General features: G+C 45.8%; 1 protein-coding gene across 8 annotated transcripts in view; it reads left to right on the top strand.

The window, feature by feature from the left end:
- COL11A2 (collagen type XI alpha 2 chain) overlaps positions 1-14,477 on the top strand; it is a 161,876-nt gene that overhangs the window by 67,789 nt on the left and 79,610 nt on the right. For all 8 annotated transcript variants that reach the window (XM_056539322.1, XM_056539319.1, XM_056539321.1 and 5 more), the window contains 3 exons: positions 915-1,082; positions 1,166-1,376; positions 1,501-1,663. In XM_056539322.1, the coding sequence (XP_056395297.1) occupies positions 1,192-1,376; positions 1,501-1,663 (348 nt within the window). In that variant the 5' untranslated portion in view covers positions 915-1,082; positions 1,166-1,191. The remainder of the gene's footprint in view (positions 1-914; positions 1,083-1,165; positions 1,377-1,500; positions 1,664-14,477) is intronic.

The raw sequence follows: 14,477 nt of genomic DNA, 5'->3' as shown, positions 1-14,477 counted from the left end.
CGCAATCTCCCACAGGGCACCCCAGTCATCTGTGCACATAGCGAACTCTGCTCCGTGTCGGATAGCTGGTGACTACAGCCACCACACCCCCTCCATTCATGTCTATGGGAGGAGCCGCCACACCCCCTCGCATAGACATGAATGGAGGGGGTGTGGCATGACATCATGTATGCAGACGCTCCAAGCTTCCGTGTTCCCGGTGTTGCCCCTGCCAGCCCGCAAATCCTGATTCCGCCACCCACTGAATTAATAGACATGTCTATTCTTTCTGCAGACTCCACTCAAAAAAGCATTACCCTCTACGGTGCATTTTCATGCAGTCCTAGCGCCGGCATGATCTGCTGGAGCCCGCTGTCTACGGAATGTCTGCCCGCCTTAGTGTGAACAGGGCTTAATTCTCTGCAACTGAGTCTGTTGTGTTCTAGTGCATCCACCCGTCTGGGGGAAATTTATCAACATAAGTGCAAGAGACGTGGCCCCGAGCATGAATCCGATTCCAGGTCTAGGCTATATTCACACGGCGGAATGTCCTCCCAGAAATTTCTATGCAGACACTCTGCAGACAGCAGACGTTGGCAGAACATGCTGGTGCTAGGACCGATCAATACGTTGTCTCCATAGACGGCAATGCTTTTTTGAGTGGATTCCGTAGACATATAAGCCAAGTATGCCGGAACCGGAACCGTGTGAACATGGCCCTACTATTCAAATTTTGCAATGGGGTTAGGTCATGGGTTAGGACCAAAACCAGAAGCATCTATTGAAATGAATGGCTTCCCAGTGGGTGCTATCATCTGTGTACTGATCCATAGGCATTCCCATTATATACTTATTGATGATCTCCAATGCCTTTCAAAACCTTGACCCAACGTGGTGTCTTCTATATTAACCTCCCCTATAACCTTTTCTCATAGCTGACCCCGTGGATGTACTGAAGGGCCTCCAATTCCATACACAACCTGAGGGCGTAAAGAGGATACCTGGCTTCTGCCCAGCCCGACGTTCAAGCACTGGTGGAGATGTGGCCTACAAGATTTCCAAGCAAGCTCAGATCAGCGCCCCCACGCGGCAACTTTTCCCAGGTAGCTATATGGTCACACAATCATAAGTTCAGGGGGTAGGGTGGGGTTCTTGTCTGCAGAGCTAACACCTTGTCCCTCTACAGGTAAATTCCCAGAGGACTTTTCAGTCATGGCGCTGGTACGGGCTAAGAGTGGCTTGCAAGCGTTCCTCTTGTCCATCTACAACGAGCAAGGAGTCCAGCAGCTCGGGGTGGAGTTGGGACGTTCTCCTGTCTTCCTCTATGAGGACCAAAATGGGAAACCAGCTCCTGAAGACTACCCAATATTCAGCGGGGTCAATTTAGCCGATGGAAAGTCAGTAAATATGTCTTTGGTACCTTCCCGCCTAATTCTGCTTCCTCCATATCTTCAGGTTTGCTCTCTGTCTCATTCTTGTTGACTTATCTCTTCTTCTTCTTCTTCTTCCTCCACCATCCAGATGGCACCGTATAGCTTTAAGTGTACAGAAGAAATCCATCACCTTAATATTGGACTGTAAGAAGAAGATTACCAAGCCATTGCCTCGAGGAAACAAACCCGTTGTGGACACCAAAGGGATAACAGTGTTTGGGACGCGAATTCTGGATGAAGAATCATTCGAGGTGAGTAGAGCGTTGGGTGATGATGTTCTCGGGTTCATGTGATGCTTTAGTCCCGCCATAATAATACACCTGATCACTGGCTGTCCCTAATTTCCTCTCATAGAAAATAATTTTGGCCAGATTGAGCTTCTGAGGTGACTTTCATTGGCTGGTTGCCTCTGTGAAAACCTCTCTGTGGTCTTTTCTAGAAAGTCTGTCCTCCCATGCTGGGTTTTGAACTCGTAGCTGACATTTTATTCGCTATTTCTGTATGCGACGCCTGCACGCGCCTACAGTATCCCATCACAAACAAAACGCCACATCCCCATCCCAGCTGGCTGTGAGAGGCCCGTTTCCTCAGAAGCTCAGCCAGATGACCCTTAGAGTCTCTGTACTGTACGGCGTTGTGTCCAGAACTGGCGCCTTACGCTGACTCTTCTGGAAATGTCTTAGGGGCGGCCAATGTCCTTTCCAACTGGCATCAGTCAGGGGTAAATGGAAAGAAATAAAAAATAAATTTCTAGATGCTAAGACCTGCTATTGAGAAGGCCAGGAAAGCACCCACTGTACCTGGAAGCATGTGGAGGAGTCAGACTCTGGGACTAGATTTGGTGTTTTCCGTAACATACATGACAGACATATATAGTAGAGATAAATAAATAAAAGTTATTTCAAGACATACAGTTGGCTATACACATTAGATAAGCCAGTGTTTCCCAACCAGGGTGCCTCCAGCTGTTGCAAAACTACAATTTCCTGCATGCACAGTTCTTGAACATGAAAAAACAGGCATGAATTTGGTTTGAGCAGTGTAAACCATGATGTTGATGTGTCTAGGGTACCTTGCTCTTGCTAGTTCCTTAGTCTTTCTGCTTGGAGCAGGTGTCCACTCCTCGGCTCACAGATTTTATAGCCAGTTCTCTATCATGGTTGAGCTCAGAGGCTGAAATCTAAATCAACTTGCCACTCTTGTGCTGCAGTTCCCCACAGCAGAGTGCAGGTCTTGGTGTTTCATTATTTCTATGCCTCATTATGCCTGGACTGGCAGAATGTTCACTTCCATTAGCTGTCCGGGCATGCTGGGAGTTGTAATTTTGCAACTGCTGAAGGCACCATGGTATAGATAGATAGAGAGATAGATAGACGTTGGCCAAATCGGCAGGATTGGTTTGGTGGATCATCTAAAGTGTATGAGGTCCCCTATTATCAGGGGTGAAAAGCATAGGGTACATTAGATTTCTACCTTTTGTTCTTGAGAGATACGCCATCACCAGAAGTATCTGCTAATTGCTTTCTCCCTTCTCATTACACCGGTACTTCGCCCCTAGACATCTTAGCTCCGATCCAAAGATGTCTAATTGCGGAGGTCCCTGCGATCTCTGTGCAGCACCCGGCGTTCATTTAGAACGTCACACCACGCATGACGTCACACCACGCCCCCTTAATGAAAGTCTATGGGAGGGGGCGTGGCGTGACATCATGAGGAGCGTGGCCATGAACGAATGATTCCCCGCCGCTTGCTCCAAGCGTTCTGAACAAAATGTTCAGAATGCTGGGGCAGTGGAGTACCTCTTTAAGAACACATGCACACTCGGCTGTGCAGAACATGCATGTGTATACAGGGAATGGGAGATACATTTTTCAGAAGATCAAGTGTATGATCATGTGTATGGTTCGTTTTCGTTTGGTAGTGGTGTAGGTAAGATCAGAATTGTCAGACACGTAGGCCCTGATTTACTATTGTAAACCCGACATGTTTTGTCAGGTTTTGCGCCAGATTCTGGCGCATTGCGCCAGAAATGCAACACCCTACCAACTCTCCATTTTGCTGAGAAAACCTGAAAAAGCGGCATATCTGTTGGGAAAAGGGGCGCGTTCCCGACATTTTCACAAAAACCCAACATATTTACTAAGGTTTCCACAGAAAATGTGGTGGATTTGAACTGAGGAAAACCCGACAGATCAGAGCATGTGTAAAAAAAAAGCTAAATGTAGGGAAAAGTGCAAAATGTAGGGAAACCTTAGTAAATACCATGGAAAAATTTTTTAGGGAATTAAAACCCACAAAGAAACCTCCACAGCACTCTTAGTAAATCAGGGACATAGTGTTGTACACCAATACTGAAGCGTCTCATACGTTTTTGATATTAGTTTATTAGAGTCTTAAGAAAGTAATTGTTATGGGCTCCAAGTTTTCTGATTCTCATCCAGGATTCTCTGTTCTGAGAAGGAGAGTTCTTCCAAAATACAGATCTGGAATACTTTTCTCATCCAATGGGGGATCAGTATCACATCAGTATAACAGTATCACAGCTTTACCAGCCAAAAGTAATTGGAACCATAAAGCTTTGGTGCAACGCCCTGAAGTCTGGGGGGTAGTGATTGTGAATATGGACTTGGGAGTCACTGTTGGTGCGGTGGGCTCGATTGTTTCCTTATATTCAGCCCAGGAGGTCAGTTTTATTCTGATGATTTCTACAGCACAAAGGAGAAATCTGAGGTAAATACATGTAAATTCACAGCAAAATCCTTGACTGAGTGTGAGGAACCCTGGTCTGCTGGGGATCTAGTGGGGTCTGGTCTTCAGGCTGTATAGGTGGGGTCTGGTCTTCAGGCTGTATAGATGTGGTCTGGTCTTCAGGCTGTATAGATGTGGTCTGGTCTTCAGGCTGTATAGATGGGGTCTGGTCTTCAGGCTGTATAGATGGGGTCTGGTCTTCAGGCTGTATAGATGGGGTCTGGTCTTAAGGCTGTATAGATGGAGTCTGGTCTTCAGGCTGTATAGATGGGTCTGGTCTTCAGGCTGTATAGTTGGTGTCTGGTCTTCAGGCTGTATAGATGGGGTCTGGTCTTCAGGCTGTATAGATGGGGTCTGGTCTTCAGGCTGTATAGATGGGGTCTGGTCTTCAGGCTGTATATTTTGGGGTCTGGTCCTCAGGCTGTATAGATGGGATCTGGTCTTCAGGCTGTATAGATGGGGGTCTGGTCTTCAGGCTGTATAGATGGGGTCTGGTCTTCAGGCTGAAGACCAGACCCATCTATACAGCCTGAGGACCAGACCCCATCTATACAGCCTGAAGACCAGACCCCATCTATACAGCCTGAAGACCAGACCCCATCTATACAGCCTGAGGACCAGACCCCCATCTATACAGCCTGAGGACCAGACCCCCATCTATACAGCCTGAAGACCAGACCCCCATCTATACAGCCTGAAGACCAGACCCCATCTATACAGCCTGAAGACCAGACCCCCATCTATACAGCCTGAAGACCAGACCCCAACTATACAGCCTGAAGACCAGACCCCAACTATACAGCCTGAAGACCAGACCCCAAATATACAGCCTGAAGACCAGACCCCAAAATATACAACCTGAAGACCAGACCCCATCTATACAGCCTGAAGACCAGACCCCATCTATACAGTCTGAAGACCAGACCCATCTATACAGCCTGAAGACCAGACCCCATCTATACAGCCTGAAGACCAGACCCCAACTATACAGCCTGAAGACCAGACCCCATCTATACAGCCTGAAGACCAGACACCAACTATACAGCCTGAAGACCAGACCCCATCTATACAGCCTGAAGACCAGACCCCATCTATACAGCCTGAAGACCAGACCCCATCTATACAGCCTGAAGACCAGACCCCATCTATACAGCCTGAAGACCAGACCCCAAATATACAGCCTGAAGACCAGACCCCAAAATATACAACCTGAAGACCAGACCCCATCTATACAGCCTGAAGACCAGACCCCATCTATACAGTCTGAAGACCAGACCCCTCTATACAGCCTGAAGACCAGACCCCATCTATGCAGCCTGAAGACCAGACCCCACCTATACAGCCTGAGGACCAGACCCCAAATATACAGCCTGAAGACCAGACCCCATCTATACAGCCTGAAGACCAGACCCCATCTATACAGCCTGAGGACCAGACCCCATCTATACAGCCTGAAGACCAGACCCCATCTATACAGCCTGAAGACCAGACCCCATCTATACAGCCTGAGGACCAGACCCCATCTATACAGCCTGAGGACCAGACCCCCATCTATACAGCCTGAAGACCAGACCCCCATCTATACAGCCTGAAGACCAGACCCCCATCTATACAGCCTGAAGACCAGACCCCATCTATACAGCCTGAAGACCAGGGCCCTCCTGAAAATGTTATCAAAATCCACCACTAGAGGGCCCTCCTGAAAATGTTATCAAAATATACGTCTAGAGGGCCCTCCTGAAAATTGTTATCAAAATCTACCACTATAGGGCCCACCTGAAAATGTTATGAAAATCCATCACTAGAGGGCCCATCTATGGGTCTGGTCTTCAGGCTGTATAGATGGGGTCTGGTCCTCAGGCTGTATAGATGGGGTCTGGTCCTCAGGCTGTATAGATGGGTCTGGTCTTCAGGCTGTATAGATGGGGTCTGGTCCTCAGGCTGTATAGATGGGGTCTGGTCTTCAGGCTGTATAGATGGGGTCTGGTCTTCAGGCTGTATATTTGGGGTCTGGTCCTCAGGCTGTATAGGTGGGGTCTGGTCTTCAGGCTGTATAGATGGGGTCTGGTCTTCAGGCTGTATAGATGGGTCTGGTCTTCAGACTGTATAGATGGGGTCTGGTCTTCAGGCTGTATAGGTGGGGTCTGGTCTTCAGGCTGTATAGATGGGGTCTGGTCTTCAGGCTGTATAGATGGGTCTGGTCTTCAGACTGTATAGATGGGGTCTGGTCTTCAGGCTGTATAGATGGGGTCTGGTCTTCAGGTTGTATATTTTGGGGTCTGGTCTTCAGGCTGTATATTTGGGGTCTGGTCTTCAGGCTGTATAGTTGGGGTCTGGTCTTCAGGCTGTATAGTTGGGGTCTGGTCTTCAGGCTGTATAGATGGGGTCTGGTCTTCAGGCTGTATAGATGGGGTCTGGTCTTCAGGCTGTATAGATGGGGTCTGGTCTTCAGGCTGTATAGATGGGGTCTGGTCTTCAGGCTGTATAGATGGGGTCTGGTCTTCAGGCTGTATAGATGGGGTCTGGTCTTCAGGCTGTATAGATGGGGTCTGGTCTTCAGGCTGTATAGTTGGTGTCTGGTCTTCAGGCTGTATGGATGGGGTCTGGTCTTCAGGCTGTATAGTTGGGGTCTGGTCTTCAGGCTGTATAGATGGGGTCTGGTCTTCAGGCTGTATAGATGGGTCTGGTCTTCAGACTGTATAGATGGGGTCTGGTCTTCAGGCTGTATATTTTGGGGTCTGGTCTTCAGGTTGTATATTTTGGGGTCTGGTCTTCAGGCTGTATATTTGGGGTCTGGTCTTCAGGCTGTATAGTTGGGGTCTGGTCTTCAGGCTGTATAGTTGGGGTCTGGTCTTCAGGCTGTATAGATGGGGTCTGGTCTTCAGGCTGTATAGATGGGGTCTGGTCTTCAGGCTGTATAGATGGGGTCTGGTCTTCAGGCTGTATAGATGGGGTCTGGTCTTCAGGCTGTATAGATGGGGTCTGGTCTTCAGGCTGTATAGATGGGGTCTGGTCTTCAGGCTGTATAGATGGGGTCTGGTCTTCAGGCTGTATAGATGGGGTCTGGTTTTCAGGCTGTATAGTTGGTGTCTGGTCTTCAGGCTGTATAGATGGGGTCTGGTCTTCAGGCTGTATAGTTGGGGTCTGGTCTTCAGGCTGTATAGATGGGGTCTGGTCTTCAGGCTGTATAGTTGGTGTCTGGTCTTCAGGCTGTATAGATGGGGTCTGGTCTTCAGGCTGTATAGTTGGGGTCTGGTCTTCAGGCTGTATAGATGGGGTCTGGTGTTCAGGCTGTATAGTTGGGGTCTGGTCTTCAGGCTGTATAGATGGGGTCTGGTCTTCAGGCTGTATAGATAGGGTTCTGGGGGTGTGCAGCAGAATCACAAATCCCCTATTTAGTTTTCTCCCTTAAAATCTAACTTTTACAGTGTCATGAAATACAATATTATACTCCAAAAATAGGTTAAAAATATAATGTAGGTGACGTATATCAGACCCTAAAGAAGGGATAATACTGGTAACTGGGCTATCACAGCTCCCTTAAGAAACTGTTCGATCTCCATAGTGAATTTCACAGTAGGTTTTATAATGTTAGTTTGTGCCCCCTCAACGTGTTTCTTTCTCAGAACAGTGTTGTCAAGAGGCCTTGGGGCAACGTTACATTGGTAAAAGAGCTGTTATAGAATTCGGGTAAAATCTTCTCCTTAATGTGAAGGAATTCAGAATATGTTGGCAAGATGGAGTGCCCTCTAGTGATAGAGTTTGTTTATTTACACATATTATGGATATGAAAGAGCAGAGTCACCATCTTGTGGTGAAATGTGGTATGATAAAGTCAGAACAATGCATGCTGGGAGTTGTAGTTTTGCAACAGTTGGAGACACACTGGAAAACACTAAGCTAGATATTCATAAGGAATTGTAAGGATTCCTCCTTGGGGATTAGCTCCGGGATCGTCCTGGACACTGCCAAGGGACACGTTTCCACTCAATAAACCCGCAGATAATGGTTATTCATGCAAGCCTGGCTCCTTGCCAGCTTTATTTAGACAGGTTGCAGGGGGAAAACAAACATAACACAGGAACAAAATAAAATCCTAGACCGTCTGGTCACTGACTACACATATCAGCATGCCCTGACTACTAGCTGGTGAGCTACCCTCAGCCAGTTAAACATGTGACTCCTGCAACCTGTTACTCACAGTTCACACCCCTTCTTAGACCATTCACAGCTCCGGCTGTGTGCTTCCTCAACAGGGTCCGAGTGTCTCCCCCTACTGCGATGTGCTGTTTCCCAGGGAAAGCCCCAACTATTCCGTTTCTTTTCCTTTTAAAACACACTTTCCCTTCCTGATACCTCATTAATCAGGCCACAGGTGGAGCATTTTCTAGAGTTAGCAAGGGAAATACACCCTTTCCTTGCCACACTGCCACAGAATATATAAATGATCTAAAGAAAATCAGTAGGAGCTCCCTCTAGTGGAGGATATAATCCTTTACACTCAAAAAAGGAATCAATGAGATGTCTTATTTATAGAGGGGTGCCCTCTAGTGTTGAATTTTGATAAATTTTTCAGGTGGAGGGCCCTCTAGTGTTGAACTTTGATAACATTTTCAGGAAGAGTGCACCCTAGTGATGGATTTTGCTTACATTTGCAGAAGGGGTCCCCTCTAGTGATGGATTATGATAACATGTTCATGAGTATCCAATAGTGGTGGATTTTCATAACATTTCCAGTAGGAGCACCCTCTAGTGATGGATTTTCATAACATTTTCAGTAGGAGCACCCTCTAGTGGTGGATTTTCATAACATTTCAAGAAGGTGCGCCCTCTAGTGATGGATTTTCATAACATTTTCAGTAGGAGTGCCCTCTAGTGATGGATTTTCATAACATTTTCAGGAGGGCCCTCTAGTGATGGATTTTCATAACATTTTCAGGTGGGCCCTATAGTGGTAGATTTTGATAACAATTTTCAGGAGGGCCCTCTAGACGTATATTTTGATAACATTTTCAGGAGGGCCCTCTAGTGGTGGATTTTGATAACATTTTCAGGAGGGCCCTCTAGTGGTAGATTTTGATAATCATCGGTTCTTATAACATTTTCAGGAGGGCCCTCTAGTGGTGGATTTTTATAACATTTTCAGGAGGGCCCTCTAGTGGTAGATTTTGATAACATTTTCAGGAGGGCCCTCTAGTGGTAAATTTTGATAACATTTTCTGGAGGGCCCTCTAGTGGTGGATTTTTATAACACTTTCAGGAGAGTTCTCTAGAGGTAGATTTTGATAACATTTTCAGGAGGGCCCTATAGTGGTAGCTTTTGATAACATTTTCAGGAGGGCCCTCTAGTGGTAGCTTTTGATAACATTTTCAGGAGGGCCCTCTAGACGTATATTTTGATAACATTTTCTGGAGGGCCCTCTAGTGGTGGATTTTTATAACACTTTCAGGAGAGTTCTCTAGAGGTAGATTTTGATAACATTTTCAGGAGGGCCCTCTAGTGGTAGCTTTTGATAACATTTTCAGGAGGGCCCTCTAGTGGTAGCTTTTGATAACATTTTCAGGAGGGCCCTCTAGTGGTAGCTTTTGATAACATTTTCAGGAGGGCCCTCTAGTGGTAGATATTTTTACCCTTTTCAGAACAGCCTTCTCTATTGGAGGATTTTGATAAAATTTTCAGGAAGAAAATCCAATGATTGATTATGATAACATTTTCAGGGGGAGTATCCTCTAGTGGTGGATTGTGATAACATTGTCAGGTGGAGCGCTCTCTAGTGGAGGATTTTGATAACAATTTCTGGTGAAGCTTCAGGTCATGAGGATGAGCGCCCCACTGGTGGGGTTTTTTAAATTATTTACTCACACAATAGAAATTGTTCGGCCATCACGCCCCCTCCCATAGACTTGCATTGAGGGGGCAAGGTGTGACGTCATGCAGGGGCGGAGTCGTGACGTCACGATACTCCATCCCCGTGGTCAGGAGGCATAAGACTTGTAGCCTCCAGCGCTTCCTGCAGTACTTACAGGTGGGTGCTGCATGCTAGATTGCGGGGTCCCCATCCTTTGGATAGGGGATAAGATGTCTTAGGGCCGGAGTACCCCTTTAATTTACTCACATTATAGAAATCAATAAGAAAACACTGTCTCTTGTGGTGAATTTTGATAATAGATGCAAAAATAAAATGGGGGAGTGCCCTCTTGAGGTAGATTTTAGGGCATGTTCACACATGCTGTATTTTTCTGCATAGTTTCTTCGGGCATTGAAATCAATGGGTAGCAAAATCAGCAGCAGAAAATACGCAGTAAATACTGTATGTGTGAACATAGCCTAAATCGTATACTTATCAGATAGATAACACTGATGAGTAATAGGCCAGGCAGAGCGCACTCTTGTGGTACATTTAGGTATTGTACTTACGTTATAGAAATTAGAATAACACAGGAGGATTTACCATCTGCTCCCAAAGTTCTTCATTAGAAATCCTTGAGTAACATTAAGTAAAAACGTAGAGGATAAAACGCCAAATAAAATACGCCTTTACTAGTACACACTAACTGCATCAAGGAAAAGAATACTGGGGGGACAGTTTTTTTTATTTTTATTTTCTTTTTTTGTGGCATTTTTTTTCAGACCATAAAACCACCAAATAAAAATAGTTTCTGTTTGTAGTAGAACTGAGGCATTTTTCTTCTCCTAGACTTTTATATATAATAAGGGACTTTTATACACAAAGACAGAAAAAACGTGTTGCTGATCCGCTGAAAAATGTCCCTCGCTATGGAAAAGCCCCTAAGAGCCTGCACTGTACGGCACCAGTTATGAGACCGCACTGAGACACCATATTGGTCTCTATATTATAAATTGAAAATCTACCACAAATTTGAGTTTCCCCTATTGTTCCTGTAATATCAGTGTATACGATATAGGAGAATTAAAGGGGTACTCCGGTGGAATTTTTTTTTTTTTTTTAAATCAACAGGTGCCAGAAAGTTAAACAGATTTGTAAATTACTTCTATTAAAAAATCTTAATCCTTCCAGTACTTATTAGCTGCTGAATACTACAGAGGAAATTATTTTCTTTTTGGAACACAGAGCTCTCTGCTGACATCACGAGCACAGTGCTCTCTGCTGACACCTCTGTCAGATTTGTAAATGACTTCTATTAAAAAATATCAATCCTTCTAGTACTTATCAGCTGCTGTACCATACAGAGGAAGCTCTTTTCTTTTTGAATTTCCTTTCTCTCTGACTACAGTGCTCTCTGCTGACACCTCTGTCCATTTTAGGAACTGTCCAGAGTAGGAGCAAATCCCCATAGGAAACCTCTCCTGCTCTGGACAGTTCCTGACATGGACAGAGGTGTCAGCAGAGAGCACTGTGGTCAGAGAGAAAGGAAATTCAAAAAGAAAAAAACTTCCTGTGTATTATACAGCAGCTGATAAGTACTGGAAGGATTAGGATTTTTTAATAGAAGTAATTTACAAATCTGTTTAACTTTCTGGCATCAGTTGATTTAACCTGATAACGACCATGGACGAGTATAGACGTCCAGGTTGGCGGCCTTACCCGCAAATGGACGTTTATACTCGTCCATTATTCTTGTGGGAGCTGCCCAGTGCACCCACGAGATCGCGGCAGGGACTCAGCTGTATCACACAGCCGGGACCTTGCTGCACTGCCGGGACCGAAGTAAACTTCAGTCCCGGCAGTTTTAACCCTTACAGCCGCGGTCGGAAGTGACCGCGGGCTGTAAGTGCTATAACAGAGGGAGGGGGCTCCCTCTGTCTCCTCTGCAGCACCCCGCATCGCGATCGCAGGGTGCTGTGTGTAATACGCGGCTGGCCGAGGCCTGCCCCACTGCCGGAAGTGAAGTTCACTCCCGACAGTTTAACCCTTACAGCCGCGGTCAGAAGTGACCCCGCGCTGTAAGGAGTTCTGACAGAGGGAGGGGGCTCCCTCTGTCTCTCCTGCAGCACCCCGGAGCATCGCGGGGTGCTGCTGCATACCTGGGCAGCCGGGGGTCCTACAAAGACCCCCAGGTCTACCCTGGGTATCGCCAGAGGCACGTCCTAATATGCTGCCTGCTAGTGAAAACTGGCAGGCAGCATATAACTGCAATGCTTTGGAATACTAAGTATTCTGAAGCATTAAAAAGTGTAAAAATAAATAAATAAATAAATAAAATAAAAGTGTGAAAATAAATAAAAATTTAATAAAAGTGTAAAAAAAAAAAAAAAGTTATAATAAAAATACATTTATTAAATGAATCTAATAAAAAAAAATGCATAATGTGTAGGATCGCATTGGCGGACATCCGCAGCATGTAATATGCTGCAGATGTCCACCATGTGATCCTACACATTGGCCCTCATTTACTATTCTGAACCCGACTTGTTTTGTTGGGTTTTTTTGGCGCATCTTTGTCTGTGACATGTCGCAGACATCGTGCGCCAGTCTGCGACACGATGCAACATTTTTTCCCGACGGACCCGATGTGGATTCTCCCAAACCCGAAAAAGGGGCGTAACCCGACATTTCTGAGCTTTCCCACGTATTTATAAAGGTTTCCAACCCGAATTTGTTGAATTGTTGTGGATTTTTTCCCGACAGCTCAGAGGAGTTGGAAACCAAAACCAACAAAACCCACATGCGACAAACAGGATGCGACATAATAATAAATACCAGGGGAAAAAAGCAGTCGGGTAAGAAAGCAACATAGACTTACAACCCGATTTTCTAAGTAAATGAGGGCCATTATGCAGCAGTCACGGTAATGAGCTCCCTGCTGCGGCTGGGTAGCTTTGTGTGTCCACTCATAGCGGCGGATTTTCCGCCAGCAGTCATGAGCGGACACACTGAGCTACCCAGCCGCAGCAGTGATGGATATATTCGCCATGAGCGGGTGCTTATTCCCACAAGATGGCGGATATATCCATCAGGAGCCTTAACTGTCACAGACAGACGCGTTATACTGCCAGCCAACCAAGGACCAATCAGAGTGGTCCCTGGTCCAGCCAATAACTTGTAGGGGTACGGTATATAAATGGGGTCACTTGTGGGGGTGGGGGTCCTACCACGCGGCCAAGGAACCATATATGGCCTAAGCGGGGGTATTTCCGAACATGGGACAAGCAGCTAAATAAAATATAGGAGCATTTCTTTCAATATCAGAAGTGATGTACAAAAAAATTGTCCCACAAATGATGCATTTGTGAAAAAAAGCTAGTTTCGATTTTTTTAATACTGACTTTGTAATAATTCCTGCCAAAAAACTATGGTATTAAAATACTCACTGTACCCCCTAGCGAATACTTTGAGGGGTCTAGTTTTTAAAATAGTGTCATTCAGGGGGGGGGGGGGGGTTCCCATGTTCTACTACTTCTCAGTTGCGGCAATCCTTGCTTAGCACATAAAAATAAGACGTACTTTTCAAATTTTCTAAATGTCAAGTAAATTTGTTAGGCCTCTAATACATCTAAAATGTGAATAATAATTAAAAAAAAGTTGAGAAAATAAAGTAGACATGAAATTATAATTTTTGATAAAAAAATAAACATTATGTATAAATATATGCAACCTATTAACGTCAAAAAAACAAAAAAATTTCACGATTTCTTGCATTGTAAATAAAAAAATACAAAGGATATTGATTAACTTTTGCTATTTTCATGTAGTACAACTTGTGACAAAAAAACAATGTCAGAATTGTTTTCATTGGCAAAACATTACCAGAGTTATTCTCAAATAAAGACATCCCAGATTGGAAAAAAACAGGCCTGGTCTTTGAGGGGCGTACAGGCTTAAAGGGGTAGTCCAGTGGTGAAAAACTTATCCCCTATCCTAAGGATAGGGGATAAGTTTGAGATCGCGGGGGGTCCGACCGCTGGGGCCCCCTGCGATCTCTCTGTACGGGGCCCCGGCTCTCCGCCCAGATAGCGGGTGTCGACCCCTGCACGAGGTGGCGGCCGACACGCCCCCTCAATACATCTCTATGGCAGAGCCGGAGATTGCCGAAGGCAGCGCTTCGGCTCTGCCATAGAGTTGTATTGAGGGGGCGTGTCGGCCGCCGCCTCGTGCGGAGGTCGACACGCCCCCTTCCAGCGGGCTGTCGGGGCTCCGTACAGGAGATCGCGGGGGGCCCCAGGGGTCGGACCCCCCGCGATCTGCAACTTATCCCCTATCCTTAGGATAGGGGATAAGTTGCTCACCACTGAATCACCACTGGACTACTCCTTTAATTAGCTTGGTCCTTAAGGGGTTAAAAGAAAATGTTTTCCAGTGGAGTACCCCTTTAAGGTTGATAGGTTATTTAATT

This window comes from Hyla sarda, chromosome 9, assembly GCF_029499605.1.
Source record: "Hyla sarda isolate aHylSar1 chromosome 9, aHylSar1.hap1, whole genome shotgun sequence".
NCBI lineage: Eukaryota > Metazoa > Chordata > Amphibia > Anura > Hylidae > Hyla > Hyla sarda.
Note: the sequence above shows the minus strand (reverse complement) of the source record. Positions and strands in the feature narration are given on the sequence as shown.